The sequence below is a fragment of the Onychostruthus taczanowskii genome, unplaced genomic scaffold (genome assembly GCF_017590055.1).
Source record: "Onychostruthus taczanowskii isolate IOZ18803 unplaced genomic scaffold, ASM1759005v1 scaffold2, whole genome shotgun sequence".
Lineage (NCBI taxonomy): Eukaryota > Metazoa > Chordata > Aves > Passeriformes > Passeridae > Onychostruthus > Onychostruthus taczanowskii.
Window position 1 is genome coordinate 20,969,356 of NW_024499239.1, and position 18,560 is coordinate 20,987,915.

Here is an 18,560-nt window from a genome sequence, read left to right on the forward strand (position 1 = left end):
GAAGTTTCTCTATATCCACTCCATATGATGAGTAGATTTCCAACACTCAGTTCTCTGTGCAGCCTTTTGCACGTCCAGGCTTATAACCTCTCCTAAAGAAATGGTAATGGAGGAAAAGGAGCAGGTGGCAAAACCAACATGTTCAGCAGTATTAAATATCTTTTCCTTCTCAGAACTCCACCTAAGGCTAGAAAATTAACTGAAACTAAAATGAACAACAAGAAGAATGAGAAGCACTGAGCTCTTATTGAAAGAGCAATAACAAAATTGCCTTTTCCCAAAGTTAAAAGGCACTGAGAGCAGTGGTGAGAAGGGACCCAGTGACCATCACACCACTGTGTAATTAGATATATATCTCTGGTACTGAAACATCACCAGTGTTGGCTATGAAACCAGCTACTATTCCCAGGAAATTCACAATTTTGTGGGGTTTTTTTTGTTGTTATTGTTGTTGTTGTTGTTGGGTGGGGTGGGGGTTTTTTTTTCATTTTTTGTTGGTTTGTTGTTGTTTCCTTCTTGCTGCTTGTATAACAATGGTCTTATTGCATATATCCAGGCAATGCATTAGACAAGACTGAATTCCACTTGGACCTCTTCCCAAATGTTATGAGACAGACAGGAAGATATTAAGAAAATATTCTTAATCTTTTTTACACCAGTAACTGCTTTTACTTACACTTCAAAAATCTACTAAAACAGAGGGAATCCTGAAGACAAGGGAATACCATTAGAAGATCAAACCGAAATTATCTTAAATAAAACAGGGAAATTTAAAGTAAGTTTGTCTTGAATAAAGACAAGAAGGGTAGGGGTTGAAATCATGATTTTAATTGCACTGTTCAATGGAATCATCCCAGGGAAAATAATACAGAAATGGGGAAAAAAAGCAAAACCGAATAGCTCAATACTTTCATTGGAATACTATTTTTTCATTCTAGGACTTCCAACTCATATCAGAAGTGATGGTCTCTAGCCAGCTCTTTGAAGGCAAGTGGATATAGAAAACCACTTACATCTTGCAGAAACATGTCTCTAATACATATCTCCATTGCTGCTGATGCCAAGCAAAATACAGAAAATTTAATTAAAAGCAGAGATTTAAACAAAAGTAGCTTTGTACTGATTCTCAGTGGCCTTATTCTTCTCGCTCTTGACAGCTATCAGAGATGGAAGGTCTGAAGTCCTGTAAACTCCAGTCCTCATCCTCCCTTGGCAAGACCTCAGTTCAGAGATGTAACCTTCAAAGCTGAGGTTCCCTTCAGAATCGTCACAGGAGCGTGGCCCAGAGTCCTCCAGCTTGACCCCATCCACATCAATTATCCTGTTCACAGGGAGCTCCATTCCCGGGTTCCCTCTCACACCAGGAGGATTAAAGCTTCTGCTGGCCTTTGCTTTGTGAGAGGTCTGCTCATAGGAGTTTCCTGAAGTCCCTTGTGAATCATTTTTCTTTCTGTTTGCACCTAACAGAATTAAAAACAAAAAAAAAAAATACAAAACAAGAGAATTATGTATCTTCTGGTTTTAGCAGTTTTCAATATTGTAACCTTCTTTGAGGCCCCAAAGGTACTCAGCTGGGATATTCATCCACCAAACAGAGTTACCATGTAGGTAACTAAACACTGGATCTCAAAGATAAATGTGAAATACGAATATGTATCTGCCTTAATGTAGCATTTTTCAGAGTTTTTAAAAAGGGTCCATTAAAAATAACTACTTAGTATAATTTTGTACATGTCTAGAACAAAAAAATCTCACCGCAGCAAAGCCAAAGGTGAAAGAGAATATAGACCTTCCACTGGGGCAGAATGAGAAACGTCCTTCAGTTGAACTGGTCTTCAAGACCCTGCTGAGATAGTATTTTTACTTGGCTAGGGCTTAATCCTCTAGCAGACTAGTAAGGGATTATCTGAAGTTGCAGTTCACTGTCCTGAACTGCAACAGAGCAATTATGGGCCACAGTTTACAGGACAAGAATAAAAGAAACAACTTTGCAGAATCACAGGGTGGTTCAGGTTGGAAGGAACCCAGTGAGGCACCTGGACCCACCTCCCTGCCAAAGCAGGGTCATCCCAAGCACATGGCACAGGATTGTGTCCAGATGGTTCTGGAATATTTCCAGTGAAGGAGACCCCACACCCTCTCTGTGCAGTCTGTTCCAGTGCTCAGACCAGTAAAGAAGTTCTTCCTCATATTCAGGTGGAACTTCCTGTGCATCAGTTTCTGCCCAATTTCTCATGTTCTATAGCTCAGCACCACTGAGCAGAGCCAGGCTCCATCCTCTGTAACCCTCCCTGCAGACATTTATAAACATTGCTGGGGTCTCCTCTCAGTTGTTTCTTTTCAAGGCTGAACAGGCTCAGCTCCCTGATTCTTTCCTCCCAAGAGAGATTCTCCAGACCCTTGACCAACTTAGTAGTTCTTTGCTGGACCTGCTCTAGGAGTTCCTTGTCCTGAGGAGCCCAGAACTGGACACAGCACTCCAGATGTGTCTCTCCAGGGCTGAGCAGAGGGGCAGGATCTCCTCCCCTGACCTGCTGGCACTGCTCCTCCTGACTCACCCCAGGGCTCCATCGGCCTCCTTAGGCACAAGGACACGCTGCTGGTCCATGGACAGCTTGTGTCCACCAGGACCCCCAGGCCCTTCTCTGCAGAGCTGCCTTCCAGCAGGTCAGCCCCCAGCCTGGGCTGCTCCATGGGGTTGTTCCTCCCCAGGTGCAGACCCTGCATTTGCCCCTGCTGAATTTCAGAATGTTCCTCTCTGTCCATCTCTCCAGCCCACTGAGGTCCTTCTGAAGGGCTGCACAACCCTCTGAGGGCTTTAAACACTCAAGAAACACCTGAGTTACATCTAAAATCACAGTTGCCAGGATCCAGGCCTATTCTCTAGACTACACACACATCACTATCCCAAGACAGCTGTAGTTCAAACCCCTGAGCTCCCAAAACACCTTGTGTTAGGTGTGACCCTCCAAAGTACAAGGAATTTCTCAAAATAAATGTAGAGAGGCTGATTTGCCTGTGTCAACAGCAGCAAGAAGGGAAGGATGAAGGAGTTGATTTCAGGATTCACGACACAGTTAGCAACATGGTTTCTGCAGCTGAGGTTCCCCCCATAATGATCTAAAGAAGGGCAACATTTTCAGAGACACAGAACTGCTTTCATTAGATCAAACTGAGAGCCAAGGAATAAAAAGATAAATTTTCAAGGCACAAAAGCAGGCCTGGGTAGGGACTTGCATTTCATATTTAATTCCCTTTTTCCATATATCTTCTTATCCATCTTTTAAAAGATACTATATTATCTGACATTCTTTACCCAAAGCATTCTAAAATTTTGTGCCACAATACATGCAAGCGCCTGACCAGCACGTTTAGCCACACAAATCCCATGAGACTGGTGTGGTTAAATCCCATAGCTGTCTTTCAAATATTTTGTGCTTCTTCCATGAAGTGATTAGTACAGTTTTATACAAGGAAAAGAAATTTCCATGTATAATCACCGTAATCAAGACTTTTTGGTACAGAGAATGGAGGAAATGCAAATGAAAAAGACAAAAAAAGCACTTTCACACACTTTCAATCAAATCACTCCAGGGTCTTCTTGAGGCTTAAAGCTTTCTATTTAAGGAAAATAAGTTAAAATCCTCAGTAGTGGAATGCTCAGTGTTGTAGATGCAGTGAAGCCCCACATGAATAATGTGGGTATTTCGCATCAGTAATGCTTGCTGTGCTTTCAGAGGAATTAGATCAAACTCCAAACAAATCAGCTGAGCAGAGAGGCAGAAAGCTCCCAGCCCTGCTAGCCCAGCATGACTTCAGCCTACTAAATTGCAGCTAACATTTAATGGGACTATATTATATTTAGTGTTTAAATCTCCCTACTGAAACTGAACATTGCCTTAATTTTAACTGCTGCCTGCATGGCTATGCTGCAAAATGCTATTCTTCTGTTCTGGAACGTTTATCATAACATGAGTGTACTGAATTGTTCTCTTGATCTCTTTAATCTGCTATTCTATGCCCTTTGAGGAAGACCTGTGACTCTCCTTTCAAGTTGCTTTAAAAGAGCTACAAATTGCTGAAATGCCTACTAATGACAAATTACCACAAATACATGGCATTGACAGAGCATGAGTCATGCAGCTGTCCTAGCACGGAGAATACATCCTCCCATGAAATGTCATGTAAAGGAACATCTTTGATTGGGGTGGAAGGTCTCACATCTGTTGACTTGGACTAGGTTGAAACACTTTCCACAGTCAAAAGACACAGCCTGCATTAACAGGGTACAATAGATGAAAAAGCTGGAAACTCCTGCTGAGGAACACTATGGAAGGTGCAAGTATTGCTGTATTTATTTGGATGCTAAGCCCTTCTACAGTTAAATATAAGAAATGCCATTAAGTCTTGGAATTATGGTGCCACTGAGTCACCACACAAAGCAACTGGGTATGCAAGTACCCTAATAGGAACACAGCAGAAATAAGGTCAATGTTTGCTCTCGGGCTTCACAAGACAGAAGCTCATCTGAACAAGAACACATTCCACATTATAGACATATTTTTCTATTAATGCCATTTTTCAGAGCAATCTCTCTGCAGCATCAAATAATACTGCAGCATCAATAATTACTAGAGGCAGGGCAGTAATAGAGAACATCTTGTCTAAAATACCAGTTCAAAAGAATATGGAATTACTAAGGGATGATACTGTGAAAATGATTTCACTTTTCCTGTCAGGGTAGAAAACATCTTAGCTCATCTTCACCAAATAGGAAGATGATTTCAAGAGTAGCACTACACAGAAAAAAATATTTCAATGTAAAGTTTTCCTCATTTTTTTAAGGAAAAGCTTTTATGGAGCAAGGCTATTTAACACAAATAGCAGGCGAGATCTGCCAAACCAGCTTGTGTATAAATGTATCACACAAGTTTTTAAGTAGATTCAAGATTTGCATGTTTTTAGTTGAGCTTTATAATGAGGTTTCAATGAAGTTTGTAACACTCTTACACTGGTCTCCTTCTCATGTTTTCTTTTTGAGTAACACATACCTGAGGACACTTAGCTGTGCAGGCACCATCTAAGGTGCAGAGGGCCTTCACAGGTAAAATTTCTCTTCACATGTTCTTGACTGAAGTGATGAATACCTCCATGGAGAGCTCTGCAGATGCTTTGGCATGTATGAAGCATGTCAGGAATGTTATTACATTTCCCCAAATCTAATCTCTCAGATGTCTTACCTAACTTCACTAGAGAAAGGGAGACACTGCTTATGGTAGCAGTCACACTGGTGAATTTCCAGCCTGGAATTCCACATTCACACCTATTGGTAACCCCCCACCTTGCTAAGCATTCCACACAGCTCTTGAGGAATTTTCTTGTGCCTCTGATTCTGTAATATGTTCCACCTGGTTTAAAGATGGGAAGATGCAGGCCATCTTTTGTCCTTAAACCAGAGATCTGCTGTGTTACAGACTCACAGCCTGCCTGTGAGTCTAAGCCTGACTTCTAAGCCTGACTGCGTAGAAGGCTTAACTGCACCCATCTGCATTTTTCCAAAGGTGACTACAATCAGGCACTGTTTTGGCTGATCTCCTGATTTCTGTTACCAATATTTCTCTTTTTGTGATATTTGGATTTTGTGTATTATTCTCAAGCATTCTAAATTTCATATTATCACTGTGGAGAACTATCTTTATAAAGGCAAAGGGAAATCATCTTCTTCTGTATTAAATAACACTCAAACTTTAAGATCTAAGCAAAAGATCACAAGACATTGTCTTCCAGGTAGTTTAGGAATAAGGGAGTATTTGACCAAATTCCACACAGATATAAGGTCACAAAAAACCTGGAAATTTCAGGAGCAGCATTAATTGCCAAATGTAGACAACAGAATCAGATAACCCTAAGTCTAATGCAGATGCTTGGGGATTTAAAGGCCTGCTCACAACACCTTGCAATTATATGGTTTCTATACCATAATCAGTAAATGCATCTTATCTTCAATGTGCTAAATTTTAGTTACGATTTTTAATAAAATTTCTTTAATGTAAATTGAGTGTTTCACTCATCATTCTACCTTTGCTAAAAGCCTACTGTTCTTGTCAAAATCATTAACGATTTAGATGGCTCTAAGTTCTACTGAAAGATAACAAGAATATCCTGCTGATTTTCATACCTTGATCCCAGGCATTTGACTTCTAATGTGAGAAAGGATCTGATCTCAGTTAAAGGGAATGAGCTCCAGATTAATGATTTTGTACAGACTTACAGCTGATAAAAATCTGTTTGAAGTATTTCATAAAACATAGAATATAATTCTTGTGAAAAGAAGCCTGAAGTTTTCAGTGGCAGTTCCTGGAATTGGTGATTTACAGACATATACCATCCCCAAAAGTAACCAGTCTCCCAAGCAGCAAGGCTCTGGGCTGTGCTGTGACACGGGTCTGGGCAGACACTGTTCCAGTCTCTGACTCCATGGAGCCTGTCCCAAGGTGGTACCACACTGCCTGAGAGAGCATTTTCTTACATGAGACTGAAAAAAGGAGCCCGTTGATGGTCACTCCTATAGTGGGTGAATAGATATTTCCAGGGTTCTAGAAATAAATCAATATAAATAACTTCTCCTTAACATGGACGTAATCTGGCAGTTTCATTCTCAGAAAGACACTTATCCCTTTCTGTCCTAAACTGTTAGGAAATGCTACTTCTACATATTAGCCCTCCCACACATGGATTCTTTTAAGTGGTGGATGAATGACTTCCACACTGGCTGACATACTGTTACTACTACAAGAATTAATTTTTTTTTTAAGTTTGTACAGTGATTTATGCTTCTGAAGGGAAAAGGATACTTCACATCAAAGTTTTAGAATACCAGAGGTTAAATTTTCTTTGGCAGTTTCCTTCTTTTTATCTCTTAATTGATACAGCACCAAGGAGAAAGCAGACTTAATAAAAGATTCCTACCTACAGTTTATGCTAAATCTTTTCAAAGGAAATTTGACTTTATATGCTGAGTTTCACTTGCATGATGAAACAGCAACAGCAGCATATGCTCAGTGCCTTGAAATCTGACTCAGTAAAATGAAGGCATCGAGCCAGGAAATGGGTTATGCTACAAAGCAGCAATATTCCACATTACCAGTTTATTTACTTTTTTCCTGGGAATTTTGGAAATACATTTGCAGCATTAAGTTGAGAAACGGGCAGATGGAAATCCTTTCATTGCACTCATCTCCAAAGCATCCGCAAGAAGAACCGAGCACCAAACATTATTCAGAAAGGCAAATTTGGAATATCACATGGAAGAGGGAGCTCACCAGTGGACAGTGATACAAAAGAGGGAGAACTGCAACCAGTGTGTGCTGAGGGCAGGGACCCTTCATGGACACAGCTACAACAGCAGCTGAAGGGAACTGCACACAATGTCATTTAAAAGCCAGGAGCGCTCCACGAATAAATTAAATGAGAAGTTGTGAATTTTTATCCAGGCAGACGTGTGCCCTCAAAAACACTGTCCAATTTGCTTGAATTTTCCATTTCTCCACTGCTAAAACGGAAACAATTTTTGACTCCTTTCCAAGCAGTACACATAATAAAACAACTCTGCAGCAGCCTGCACATATTCAGCCCTCAGTGTGATCTTCCAGCATTATTGTTAACCTTCATTTTGGTTTTCCATCAGTGGTTGGTAACAGCAGGTTTAATTATTGCAGAGTCCTATGTTGGGAGATAGTGGATTGAATTACTTGAATCAATTTTAATTTAATCTGCCATTCATTAGGTTATTTTTTAATTATGAAAGTCTAAAATGTGGTTTCACTGGGCTACCGGTTACATTTCACCAATAATTCACCAAAGTTCATTTCATCATCCAAATGCTGCCATGGGTTTGCATAGATCTGGGTTTAGCCCATGTGCATTTGGTTCAAAGGGCAGCTGTCATTTTTCTAACATTTTATCCAGTCACTGATAAAATTTGCAATTCTTTCTAAAATGTTTATCTTGTTGCTTGATCAAAATAAGTTTACATTTCAAATAATCATCCCCCAAGGTCTTCCTTGTTTCCCATCTGTCTTGTCTAAACTCTCCTTCTCCTCTCTTTGTTGTGGATCACAGTCATGTACTATATGCAATTCTCCCATTTAATTGTGCTCTGATTAAAAGAGGATTAACACATCCCAGCCTCAGTATTTCTGGATTTTCATGGGTGCTTCTTTATATTGATCCACCATCCAATTATCTTCTATAAATTTACACAGAACTACTAAAGGATATAAGTTACCACATGAAAACAGCCTTTTTAAAAAATAATGGTTTACATTATTCTTACATCTTTTATGTCATAATTACCTACTTTTCGTGAATTTTTATTTATGTTTTCATTCATGTGGTTATCTTGATTTACACAGGGAACACCACTGGACGGTCTCTAAAATACGCCACATGAATTAAGAGATTATATAAGACATTAGTTACATAAAATATTGTATCATTTATTACCAAAAAAAAAGGTTTATTTTCAAATTTTGAAGATAGACATGTGATTGCTCTTAATCTCCTGTTAATCTCCTTAACTACCACAAACTTTTTTCTACTTGGAATGCATTACCATTAGAATTGGAAAATTTAGTAGCCAAAAAAGAGAGTCACAGAAATACCACTGATCTCTGTTCTAATTATCTGATCTCTATTCTTCATTCTTCAGCTGTGGGGTACTGCATCCTTTCTGTGAATAACAAAAAAAGATCAGTTGGGGATTTTTTTTTTTTTTTTTGGGCTTTGGGAACAATAGCCTATACCAGACTCTGAGAGACTACCCTGCATTTTATTTCTGCATATTTTATCTTTCACAACAAAAACATCCCACTAACTATTCAGTTTCTGAAAGATTTCTTTCCAATAACAAAATAAACAAGTTTATTTTGAGGGCACAAATCTATTTCAGAAAAAAGGCGGTTTCTTTAAAAAAAGCTATATAACTTTAGACTGTCTGAATTAATTCTTTAACTTCCATAGACATTCTACTATGCATAATTACAGAGAGTTCACCATGCTTTTATTTCCCCTAGCTGGCTCTCTTATCTTAACCAATGACATCATATGCTTCCTAAATGGTAGTTTTGAATAAACTTTTTTATTGCATTGATATACATCTCCTTAAAAAAAACCTTCGTACTTGGTAGACAATTCCACTGACTATAATTCTAGTGTCATTTTGAGAATAATTCTCATCCAGATGAAAAAAAAAAGACCCAAAAGCAGGGTTTTTTAAGAGAAAGAAGAATATTTTGATGGACTCCATCCTACAGTCTGTGCACTTCAATAAAATTGCTGCAAATTGTCCTATCTCAGGCTGAAATGGTATTCCACAAAACAGCCCAGTTGCTATCATGACAGAATGCCCACCTACTTTGTAGTAGAGGCAAAAATCATCATGAACAACTCAGACCAGTGGAATATTGCTGAATAAAAAATCCAGTGCAAGGCCTGTGGGTTAATACTCACAGCTCTTGAGGAGACTAAAGATTTGGAAGGCTGCCCTTCCCCATGGGTAACACATGTGCCCAGCCTCTTGGGAAAAACTGGACAATATTCAAAGTAACCAGACTCTACCAGGCAATTAAAAAAAGAAAAATAAAACAAAAAACCAAAAAGAGCCAAGGAGATTAAATCGGCATTTTAACACTTTCAAAAGTGAATGGTTCGCTTCAAGCCAATCACACCACACAATAATTATTTCTTCCACAGATGGGACCACTATTATATGCAGAGACATGAAAGAACGTCTTCAGATTCCAGAAACCTCTGATTTTTAAAGTGGGAAATGTGCCAGAACTAGCAGGCTTATTCAAAATAAAGACATTTTCTCTTGATGAGTAACGCAACTAGAATCAGTAATGACTCTTGTGTTGCTAACTGATTTGCTATTTACTTCACAGCTAAGTATTAATACAGTATAAAAACATTTCACTTATTCCAGAAAATTAAGAACTGACTTTGAAAATGTGTTCTCAATAGCTCAGAGTGAGGCAAACCTTATTTTTCCGCCTTCCATTGTTCATATTTTGCTTTCCAGATCATCTGGTGAAAAAAACCTCAAGTGTTATCCATTAGAGGGATGGACATTGGCCTGGCTTTGCTACATCAGCAAATTGCCCCCTGCAGAACATGAGGGACCCCTTCACTCCTCCCAGTCCTTTTCCCAGCATTTATAAGCCCAAAATACGCAGGGTAAGCATACACATCGTTTGTTTTTAGGCCAATTTGGAACCAAGACTAGAGACCTCTTCAAATTATGTAGTCATTATTTGTCTTTATATCCCAACATTTTAATTGAATAAACCAATCAGAAATGCAATTTCCATTGATGGGGGTTATGAATGAAGAACCATTAAAGCACTTAAAAAAGCAACCATTATTAATGATTTAGTCCTTTGAGATTTCAATTCTTGACTGGAAAGAGTTTCCAGAAATCTTTATTATAATTATGCACATCATCAAACAGCCTTTCCATGCAAACTCCAATCATGAAAACAGAAAAATTTTGATTCAGCCCACATTTTTTCCATAAAATCACCGTTTTTTTATAGAATGCAGTTCCCATTAAATAGTAGTGTGTTGTGAGAGGAGTGTAGAATACAGCTAACATATGCAGTAAGATTGTAGCAAAAAAAAAGGAAGGTGTTTTATTTTTTTTTTAATTTTGTTATTCCTAAAATAAAATCTGGTTTGTCAGAAAGCTAAAAGAAATTTTGATTTTTAGTTTTGCAAAATTAGTTTGATTACTTACTCTCATGGGTGACTATGACAGAATAATAAGACACAATCACCACTGAAAGTAGAGAACACTAGTTGGAATACATGCTAATTAAAATCCATTTTTAAAAAATTAAATTCAATATAGAGAGTATTAGTTATTTGTTCTGAAGAAGTCTGAATAATTTTAGAAGGGGAACTGCTACAGGACTTTCAACTGCTTTATTTTCTTTCATGGAAGCCCACAAATATGTGAGAACACAGTGACTTTTGGAAAAACTGGATTTTCATTCCCCAGAACACAATGAGACCTAGTTAACAGCACGACACGCCTCTCTGCAGAACTATTCTTTTTTAATTAGGCTTCACAGTGCTGTTATGTAGGACCCATCTCAAAGAGTGAAAAGAGTAATGTGGTCTCCATCACCCAACCAACCCCTCATCTCTTACCCAAGTCTACCAAATAAAGAGGTGGTTACTTTGGTTACTCCACATCAAATGAGCTGAGATCTCCAGCTCACTTCTTACCAGGGAAGAGTTGCTTTAGTTTAAAATAAGAAGGAAAGTAATAAATATAAAGTTTAGCCCAAGAACCCAAAGACAGAAGAAATTCTCCTTTCAGGAGTTCCTGTTATGACTAATTCCAAAGAAATCTCCTGTCTTATCTGCTTTCTGGAGCACATGCCAATGCTATGGATTTCACATGTGAGCCATCAGCATCTCAAGACAGCATTTTCCCTTTGATGTCTAAATTATTAATAAATCTAATGTTTGTCAGCTTTGTCTCATGGTAATTGCTAGTCCATATCTATTTATCTGTTTGTCATAAGAAGATAATTTCAATCAGAATTCTTAATCCAGGACTGAAATTTTTAAAATAATGAATAAAATGAAAGCTTAAAACCAGTTTGCGTAACTAGAGCTAGAATTTATTACTCCTGAGAGAACAAGGATACAAAATACATGTGAAAACTACACAAAGATTTCTACAAAGTAAAAAGTAGAAAGTGGGAAAAGGGAAAGCTACAGCTCAGTGGTTACACAGAAACTTATGGCATGCATTAAAATATTGTAAATTCATGAAGTTTTTTTTAAGTGCAAATGGTTTTTTTAACAGTTCTCACTGAAAAATATGCAAATTGATACCTATGTTGTACACTTGACATATTATCAGAAAGACACCAACACAAATCTATGCATATATACATCAATATGTCTGAAGTACATTTTGTGGTTCTGTTATTCATAGGCACTGGTTACAAGTCCGTCTAATACTCAGTTTCAGAAATTAAGTGGTAGCGCTAATAGAACATTTCTCAGATACTACTAATAAAGGAACTGGCTTTTAAAATGCCAAGAGGATGAAGTAATTTGCATTGCCATTTATAAGCATCCAACAACCAAAGAAGTATTTACAAATCATCAACCATACAGATAAAGAACAGTATCAAATACTCTGTGTAAAAAGATAAATAATTAAAATGTATATTCCCACATCACAAAGAAATGTGATCATACAAATATGGCACCATATGTTTGTGAAACATCAAAAATAAATGTAGCACATAGATACCTCTTCTTGTATTTTACATTAAAATGCACAGTACAATGACTGTAAATGTCAATGTCACGACACCCATTGTCTTCAAATTCCTGTTTCTGGTAGTAGCAATTATTATTAGAGTCCGTGTTTATAAAGAAATTCCATACTTCAGCCTTGGGCTAATATTGCTCTGTGATATTGCTAGACCATGAAACTTACATCCTAAAAAAGTTAGATATTTTCTTTAAAATTATCTATTAGAAAGCTACTTGATACGTGAATATTCTGGGAGAAAGTGTGATATAGATGCAATCTATTTCTCTGTGTAGCAAAGTATGGGTTAAAAAAAATAACATTTTTATTTTCGTCACAAATATCAAATTTATTAGTGAAATATATCCTAAGTTGAGGCTTATCCCTTTAAAATTTTAATCATAAACAATACTGCAATTTTCAACACATAATTAGGGGTTTTGTTAAAGTACTTAAACTTCCAAACCCTAATCATGTATCTCATTATGAGAAATGGATCAGAAAATCTGGAACACAACAGTGCTATGGAGCTCAAAATGCTGATACCCTGTTTTGTACTCTGAGGGTGAATGAGATAATTATAGCACGTGGATGTATTTGAAAGGTTTGTCTGCATGTGGCCATTTATGGTTACATGCCAAATCCAAACAAAAGTACATTGTTAAAGGCAACCAGAAGTATTACAGTTATAACAGACTAAGGCAATTAAAATCTTTTTTCCTTCTTTTTTTCGTTAAAAAAAAAAAAAAAATTAAGGGGCAGAGAGAATTTTCTTTGCTGTTTTAATGGGTGCCAAATACTGATTAACAGTGCCAAGGAAAAGTAGTTTTACCCAAAAGGAAAGACTATTAAAATCTAGAAATACCTGAATTGGATCTTTGAAATCCAGATTTTTCCTGATTACCTGCAAAAGGAGTTGGGGGTGGATAGTTGGCTTCCGTGAGTTTACTGATGTCTGACAGTGGCGTTGGTGGTGGCGGTGGTAGCAAAGTGCTGTTAGGGCTACTAATATCTCCTTCAGCCACGAGAGTCAAGTCTGCCACATTCTCATCATCTACCATCTGAATGCCTTCAGCCTGCAACTCTCTCGACTGCCTTTTCCACACCGCGGCGTTGTTCTCCTGCGCGTGCGGAATTGGAGACAACGGAGGACTAAAAGGAACACTGAAAGTCTTCTGGCTGTGCAGTGCTGCCAAAGCAGACTTATGTTTGTTTTCTGAGTAACCCACTTTCTTTACTGAATTTTCATTAAAGTTTTGCACAGGCTCCTGTTTTCCACTGGGTGATGTACATCCATCACTGCTGTCACTTTTTGAAACTCGCTTGCCGAGGCCTTTAGGACCTGCGGGTGTAGATGAGGATGGTTCTGGTCCAGTGGGTGGTAAACGAAGAAAGTCAGGAAGAATAAGGTCTTCTTTCCTTAGCAGTCCACGTTGGTCATCTGCTCTGTTACTTTGTGCTTTGGATATGAGTTCAAAAAATTCTATTGGGGAAAAACCCAAAATTGACAAGTTTTTGTCAGAAAGTGCAATGCTATTAAAACGTACATTTTCAGCACATTTATTTTCCATGAAGATCTTCAATTCTTTCAATGCTGCCTTGAAATAAGATCCCATGTTAATTAGGAACTTTTTCAATTGCAGCAATGTTCACTAGCATCACTATAATTAAGACCATCAGCATTGCTATTGTAAGAGTTTTGCAGTTTAGAACAGCTGCAATTCACTGAGCCTTGAACACGTCTTCTATTTTACGCAGTTAATAAATCTGTACACACATGCAGGAATTTTTAATTCTTTATACAAAACAAGGCTCTAGTCTTACAGACAATGGGTGCACGTTTTTATATTCTGGATGGGTTTTACCCATCTTAACTCAAAAATAGCATGCCATTTGAACATTCAAAGATTCAGAATGTTGCAAACTTCCTTGTTATATTGACTTTCTCTCAGAGTAATTATATTTTATCACATTTTCAATTCAATTCATAGTGTAGTTTTAAACCAGGATGTTATCATCACAGGGTATGATCAGATGATGATTTAAGTAACCCCATTTTACATGGAGCTGCAGTGAATCAGTAGCTTACAGATAGTCTGTAACCATCCAAGGAGCCATTACCAAAAGCAATGGGGCAGCTTTTTAAAGAGGCTTTAACACAATTAGAAGTGATTTTCTGATCATGTCCCTAATGATATCCAATGGTTTAATATGTTTCTATAAATAATACTCATAGTAGATCAACACTGTTCTAAAAAGTTTCAAAACTTGGCAACAAGAAACTTATCAATTGTAAGCCAAGAATTATACCACTCCTCAAAAAAGAAGCATTGCAACAATAAACAAACTCTTTGGTACAAAACATAGACATATAAAAATATGTAATTCTTAATATAGGGTCTCTGCATGTCCTAATTTTTCAAGAAAGCACTTTAAATACAGAATATTAAAAGATGCTTAAAAAGGCCATCTCCAACAGATAAATAAAATCAACAGTTCCAACCCAGCTTATAAATACTGTTTGAAGCAAAAGCCATTAAGGAATACAGCAACAGAACATTAGTATCAGTTTTAACTTAGCATAATATGAAGTCATACACTTGCACTTGTATGACCTTATTCCTAAATCCTCTACTCATACTTGGCAGGCTTTGCAATGTATTCATAAAAATGAATTTTTAACATGCTTTTTCAAATGCTGTAAAATCTGAACGTAGCCAAGATGGAAGCTTCAAAATGCTTCTTATTGCCAAAGTTTTGCAAAATGGCAGTAGGCATATTAAAACATGCAACATTTTTAAGATGTGTCATACAAAAATGTTTCTGAAATTTCAAAGTTCATAGAACAGTTGTTTGTTTTTGCATTAAAAAACAGTCTACAACATTTGGTATGCATTTTCCAAACTTTGACAAATATCACAAAACTCAAAATAAAATGTGAAAGCCTCGAATTCTGAAGTTTTCAAATTATGTTAATGTTTTACTCAGTCCTAGGAAAAAAAATGAAAGTATTAAAATGTGGAAAACAAGCCAACAAAAGAGTAAGCAACAGAAAATAATTTAAAATGCCCTAATATTTTGTAATAACACTTATATGAAAAAACATATATTTTGCATTAGAAGTTTTTGCCATAGCATTCTTTTTTCAGTTCTAGTCAGTGGACATTTATTCACAGATGAACATTCAAAGGTAAACATTCATTTGCTGTTTAAGTGTGCATAACCAGGTTTTGGATATGCATACGGGGTAACTTCAGCAGTAGATTTTAATCTGTGGGTCAAATATGTCCTTTGAGGTTTTTTTTTCTACATAGGAAAATAGGGAGGAGCGTGTAGGGCTGACAGACAGGTAATCAATTCAGTTCATGTCCTAGGGCACGGGGTGTTATGCCAAAATTTCTAGTGCTACATCATTTTCATTTCTCTTTTGCCCATGGACATCTTGCTATAAGAAAGCAAATTCTCTCATGAGATTTTTTCTGATGATATCACCAGAACTATTAAGATGTAACAAAGGTAAAAATAGGACTCAGAAAATGCAAGATGACCAACAACCTCTTGGTTTATTTCTACTTCTAAACACCTTTTGGTGAATGCAAGTTTTTCTGTTGCCCATCACGTCTCCTCCACAGCCAGACTGCCCTGCCCTGGCTGTTACAGAGTTCAGCAGAAAACTTACAAAAATTCTTACCTGAGTACATTTGGGTCTACACTACTGTGCAGTGCCTGTCAAACACTTGTATAAAGGTGAACAGAAAGCCAAGCTTCTATGCAGCTTACAGAGTATCAAATGGGATGTTCAACTGCAGTGGAGTAACTAATTCCTTTTTATTTTGCAGGAATTAGGTACCCCTCACTTTTGAAAATCCCACTGGACACCTACACCGGTGTTTAGGTATTCTTAAAATTTTACCTTCCACTTATGAAAACTTGACAATTCAAACACACCAAACAAAAATATAATGGTCAAGACTATGATTTTCACAACACAGCATTAAACACAGGGTACCTACACAGACACAAAATTTTTCTAAGACTACTTATGTTAATATGTAAGCTATAAAGTTCACATACCCTCTGCTTCATCCAAATTTATTTTCTGACTTTTTTTTTTCCCAATCTTTGCAATAGAGTCTTCTCTCTTTGACAGCCGGACTTCCCTAGCATTTTTTCCATTTTCGCCTTTCATTTTGATAGAATTAGACTTTCCTAGAGTTCTTCCCTCTCCCTGCATTAGAAGGAAAGTTAAGGTACTACTTACAATCAGGCTCTATCATTGTATACATAATATGGCCTAAAGGAATGAGGAAAGGTATTTTGGAAACACATTTCTCTAACACCACGACAAATGCCTTAGTTTGGTCTTGATCATGGCAAAGAACATTTGCCATAGCAGTTGCCAAAAATGTAGATATAGATATAATATTGTTTACTCTAAAGAATTCACATGACAGAAATGGCCTCTGAACTACAAAGTAGTTCAATTATTTTAAAACATAGATAAGTCAATGTGACACGAAACAACAAACACAACACAGTGAAAGAGTTAACTGATTCATCATGAAGACAAAGTTCTTCACAAATAAATGCTGTTGACAGTGGAAAACTATCAGACAGAGAACAGCTATATTCAATCTAGTTACATAATTTGGCCGATTCAAAACCGTGCGTGAATGCAGCCTTTGATACAGAATTCTAGAAGGAAACAGAAGATGATCTAATGGAGAAAAATCGTTGCAGAAGACTTACAGTAGATCCTTGACTTCTTGAAGAAGATACAGTTGCAGTCTGTTTTACTAATACGCCTCTTTGTTTCTCTGTAAACATTGAACATAAATATACTTTCTGTAACTACTGATTTATAATTCCCTAAAGAAGCAAAATTTAAGGGACAATGATGGACACAACAGATTTTTGCTTTAAAATCACTCTAATGTGTACTCAGAAAATAAAGAGTGAGAGCAGTTGATAACCCTGATAGTTTTCCTTAGAAACCTACCAGAATCTGCCTCCCATCTTCAGATTTTCCTCACACTGGCATTTTTTTTCAAGTTAAAAGATGCTGAAGTCTCACTTATGTACTAAATTTTCAGTTGCTTTAGATGAAATAATCGTAAAATCTGATAATTCAGTTTGCAATTCTCAAAATTATAATTTAAAAAAGAAAGAAAATCAGCAGAAAAGACCATTGAAAGGCCATGTTGAATCTTTTCCATCCTGTTTCACACATCAATTATTTTGTAGACACTGCTGTATCCTCCTTGCGATCTTCTAAGTAACAAAAAGCCTCCATCAAATTAAATCTGCCTACAGCAAATTTAGTAACACAGAATCATTGCCCTCTTTCACTGGTACATTGCCACAGAACCACTGCCAGAATGATCCTCTGTGATACAGATGCTGGCAACACACTGGATTTAGGCTTTACTTGTAATCTTTAAACTAATTATTTGTGAAAGTATTTAGATTAAAACTGTTTTTCAAAACAAAAATCGGTTCTGTTGGTTAGAAAAATGACAAACCTGATTCTCCTCAATAAATGCCTCCATCTTTATAATCCCAATTTTTCCTCGAAGAGGATCTCAGCTCTAAGTCTATTTAATTTAACCATATCTAATTAGGTTTTTGAAAATAAGTGTTCGATATCTCTAAAAAGGTCTCCTAATGAAACCAAATCTTTACTCATAAGGCTGCTTACATTAATCTAGAGCATTAATTGTGCCAAGAGATTGTAAACTGTTTAGCTGATACATTTTTTTTTCCAATTATGTTGCATAGGGTCATGAGTTTTTATCCTTTTTGGTGTTATTTTCAGAAATCATCACTTAAAATTGGAGAAGTAGGCTCTGGAACGTTCTCATTCTTAAGAAGGATATTATGATAGAAGCATATACAGCTGCTGTACAAACTGCATCTGCTTTCCTTACACAGAATGTTCCTTACTGAGTAATTGCCAAATGCACAGCAGGTATTTGGCACTTTATTCTCATTATTGTTACTGGGCACTATGTTCCTAAGTTTGTGTGTGGATCTGTGGTTGAGTGCAAACAAAAAACTCATATATTATTACAGCAAAATTTCTTACAGCAACAGTAAAAGTACCTGCTATCACAGACTAAATTAATCTTCAATCTTCAGAAACTGCACTGCTTTTTAGTTAAAAAGAATATATGCCACACATGATATACCTAAATTTAATCACATTTACCTCACCTTCACAGCA

General features: G+C 37.0%; 1 protein-coding gene across 5 annotated transcripts in view; it reads right to left on the minus strand.

The window, feature by feature from the left end:
* Positions 1-819: 819 nt before the first annotated feature.
* Positions 820-18,560, minus strand: part of RGS12 (regulator of G protein signaling 12) — an 84,756-nt gene continuing 67,015 nt past the window's right edge. For 3 of the 5 annotated variants that reach the window (XM_041402579.1, XM_041402583.1, XM_041402582.1), the window contains 3 exons: positions 17,087-17,154; positions 16,412-16,565; positions 11,675-13,820 (listed from right to left, as the gene is read on the minus strand). In XM_041402579.1, the coding sequence (XP_041258513.1) occupies positions 13,186-13,820; positions 16,412-16,565; positions 17,087-17,154 (857 nt within the window). In that variant the 3' untranslated portion in view covers positions 11,675-13,185. Of the gene's footprint in view, positions 1,461-11,674; positions 13,821-16,411; positions 16,566-17,086; positions 17,155-18,560 lie in introns of those variants that run through there. The other 2 variants (XM_041402584.1, XM_041402580.1) reach the window with 2 other exon arrangements.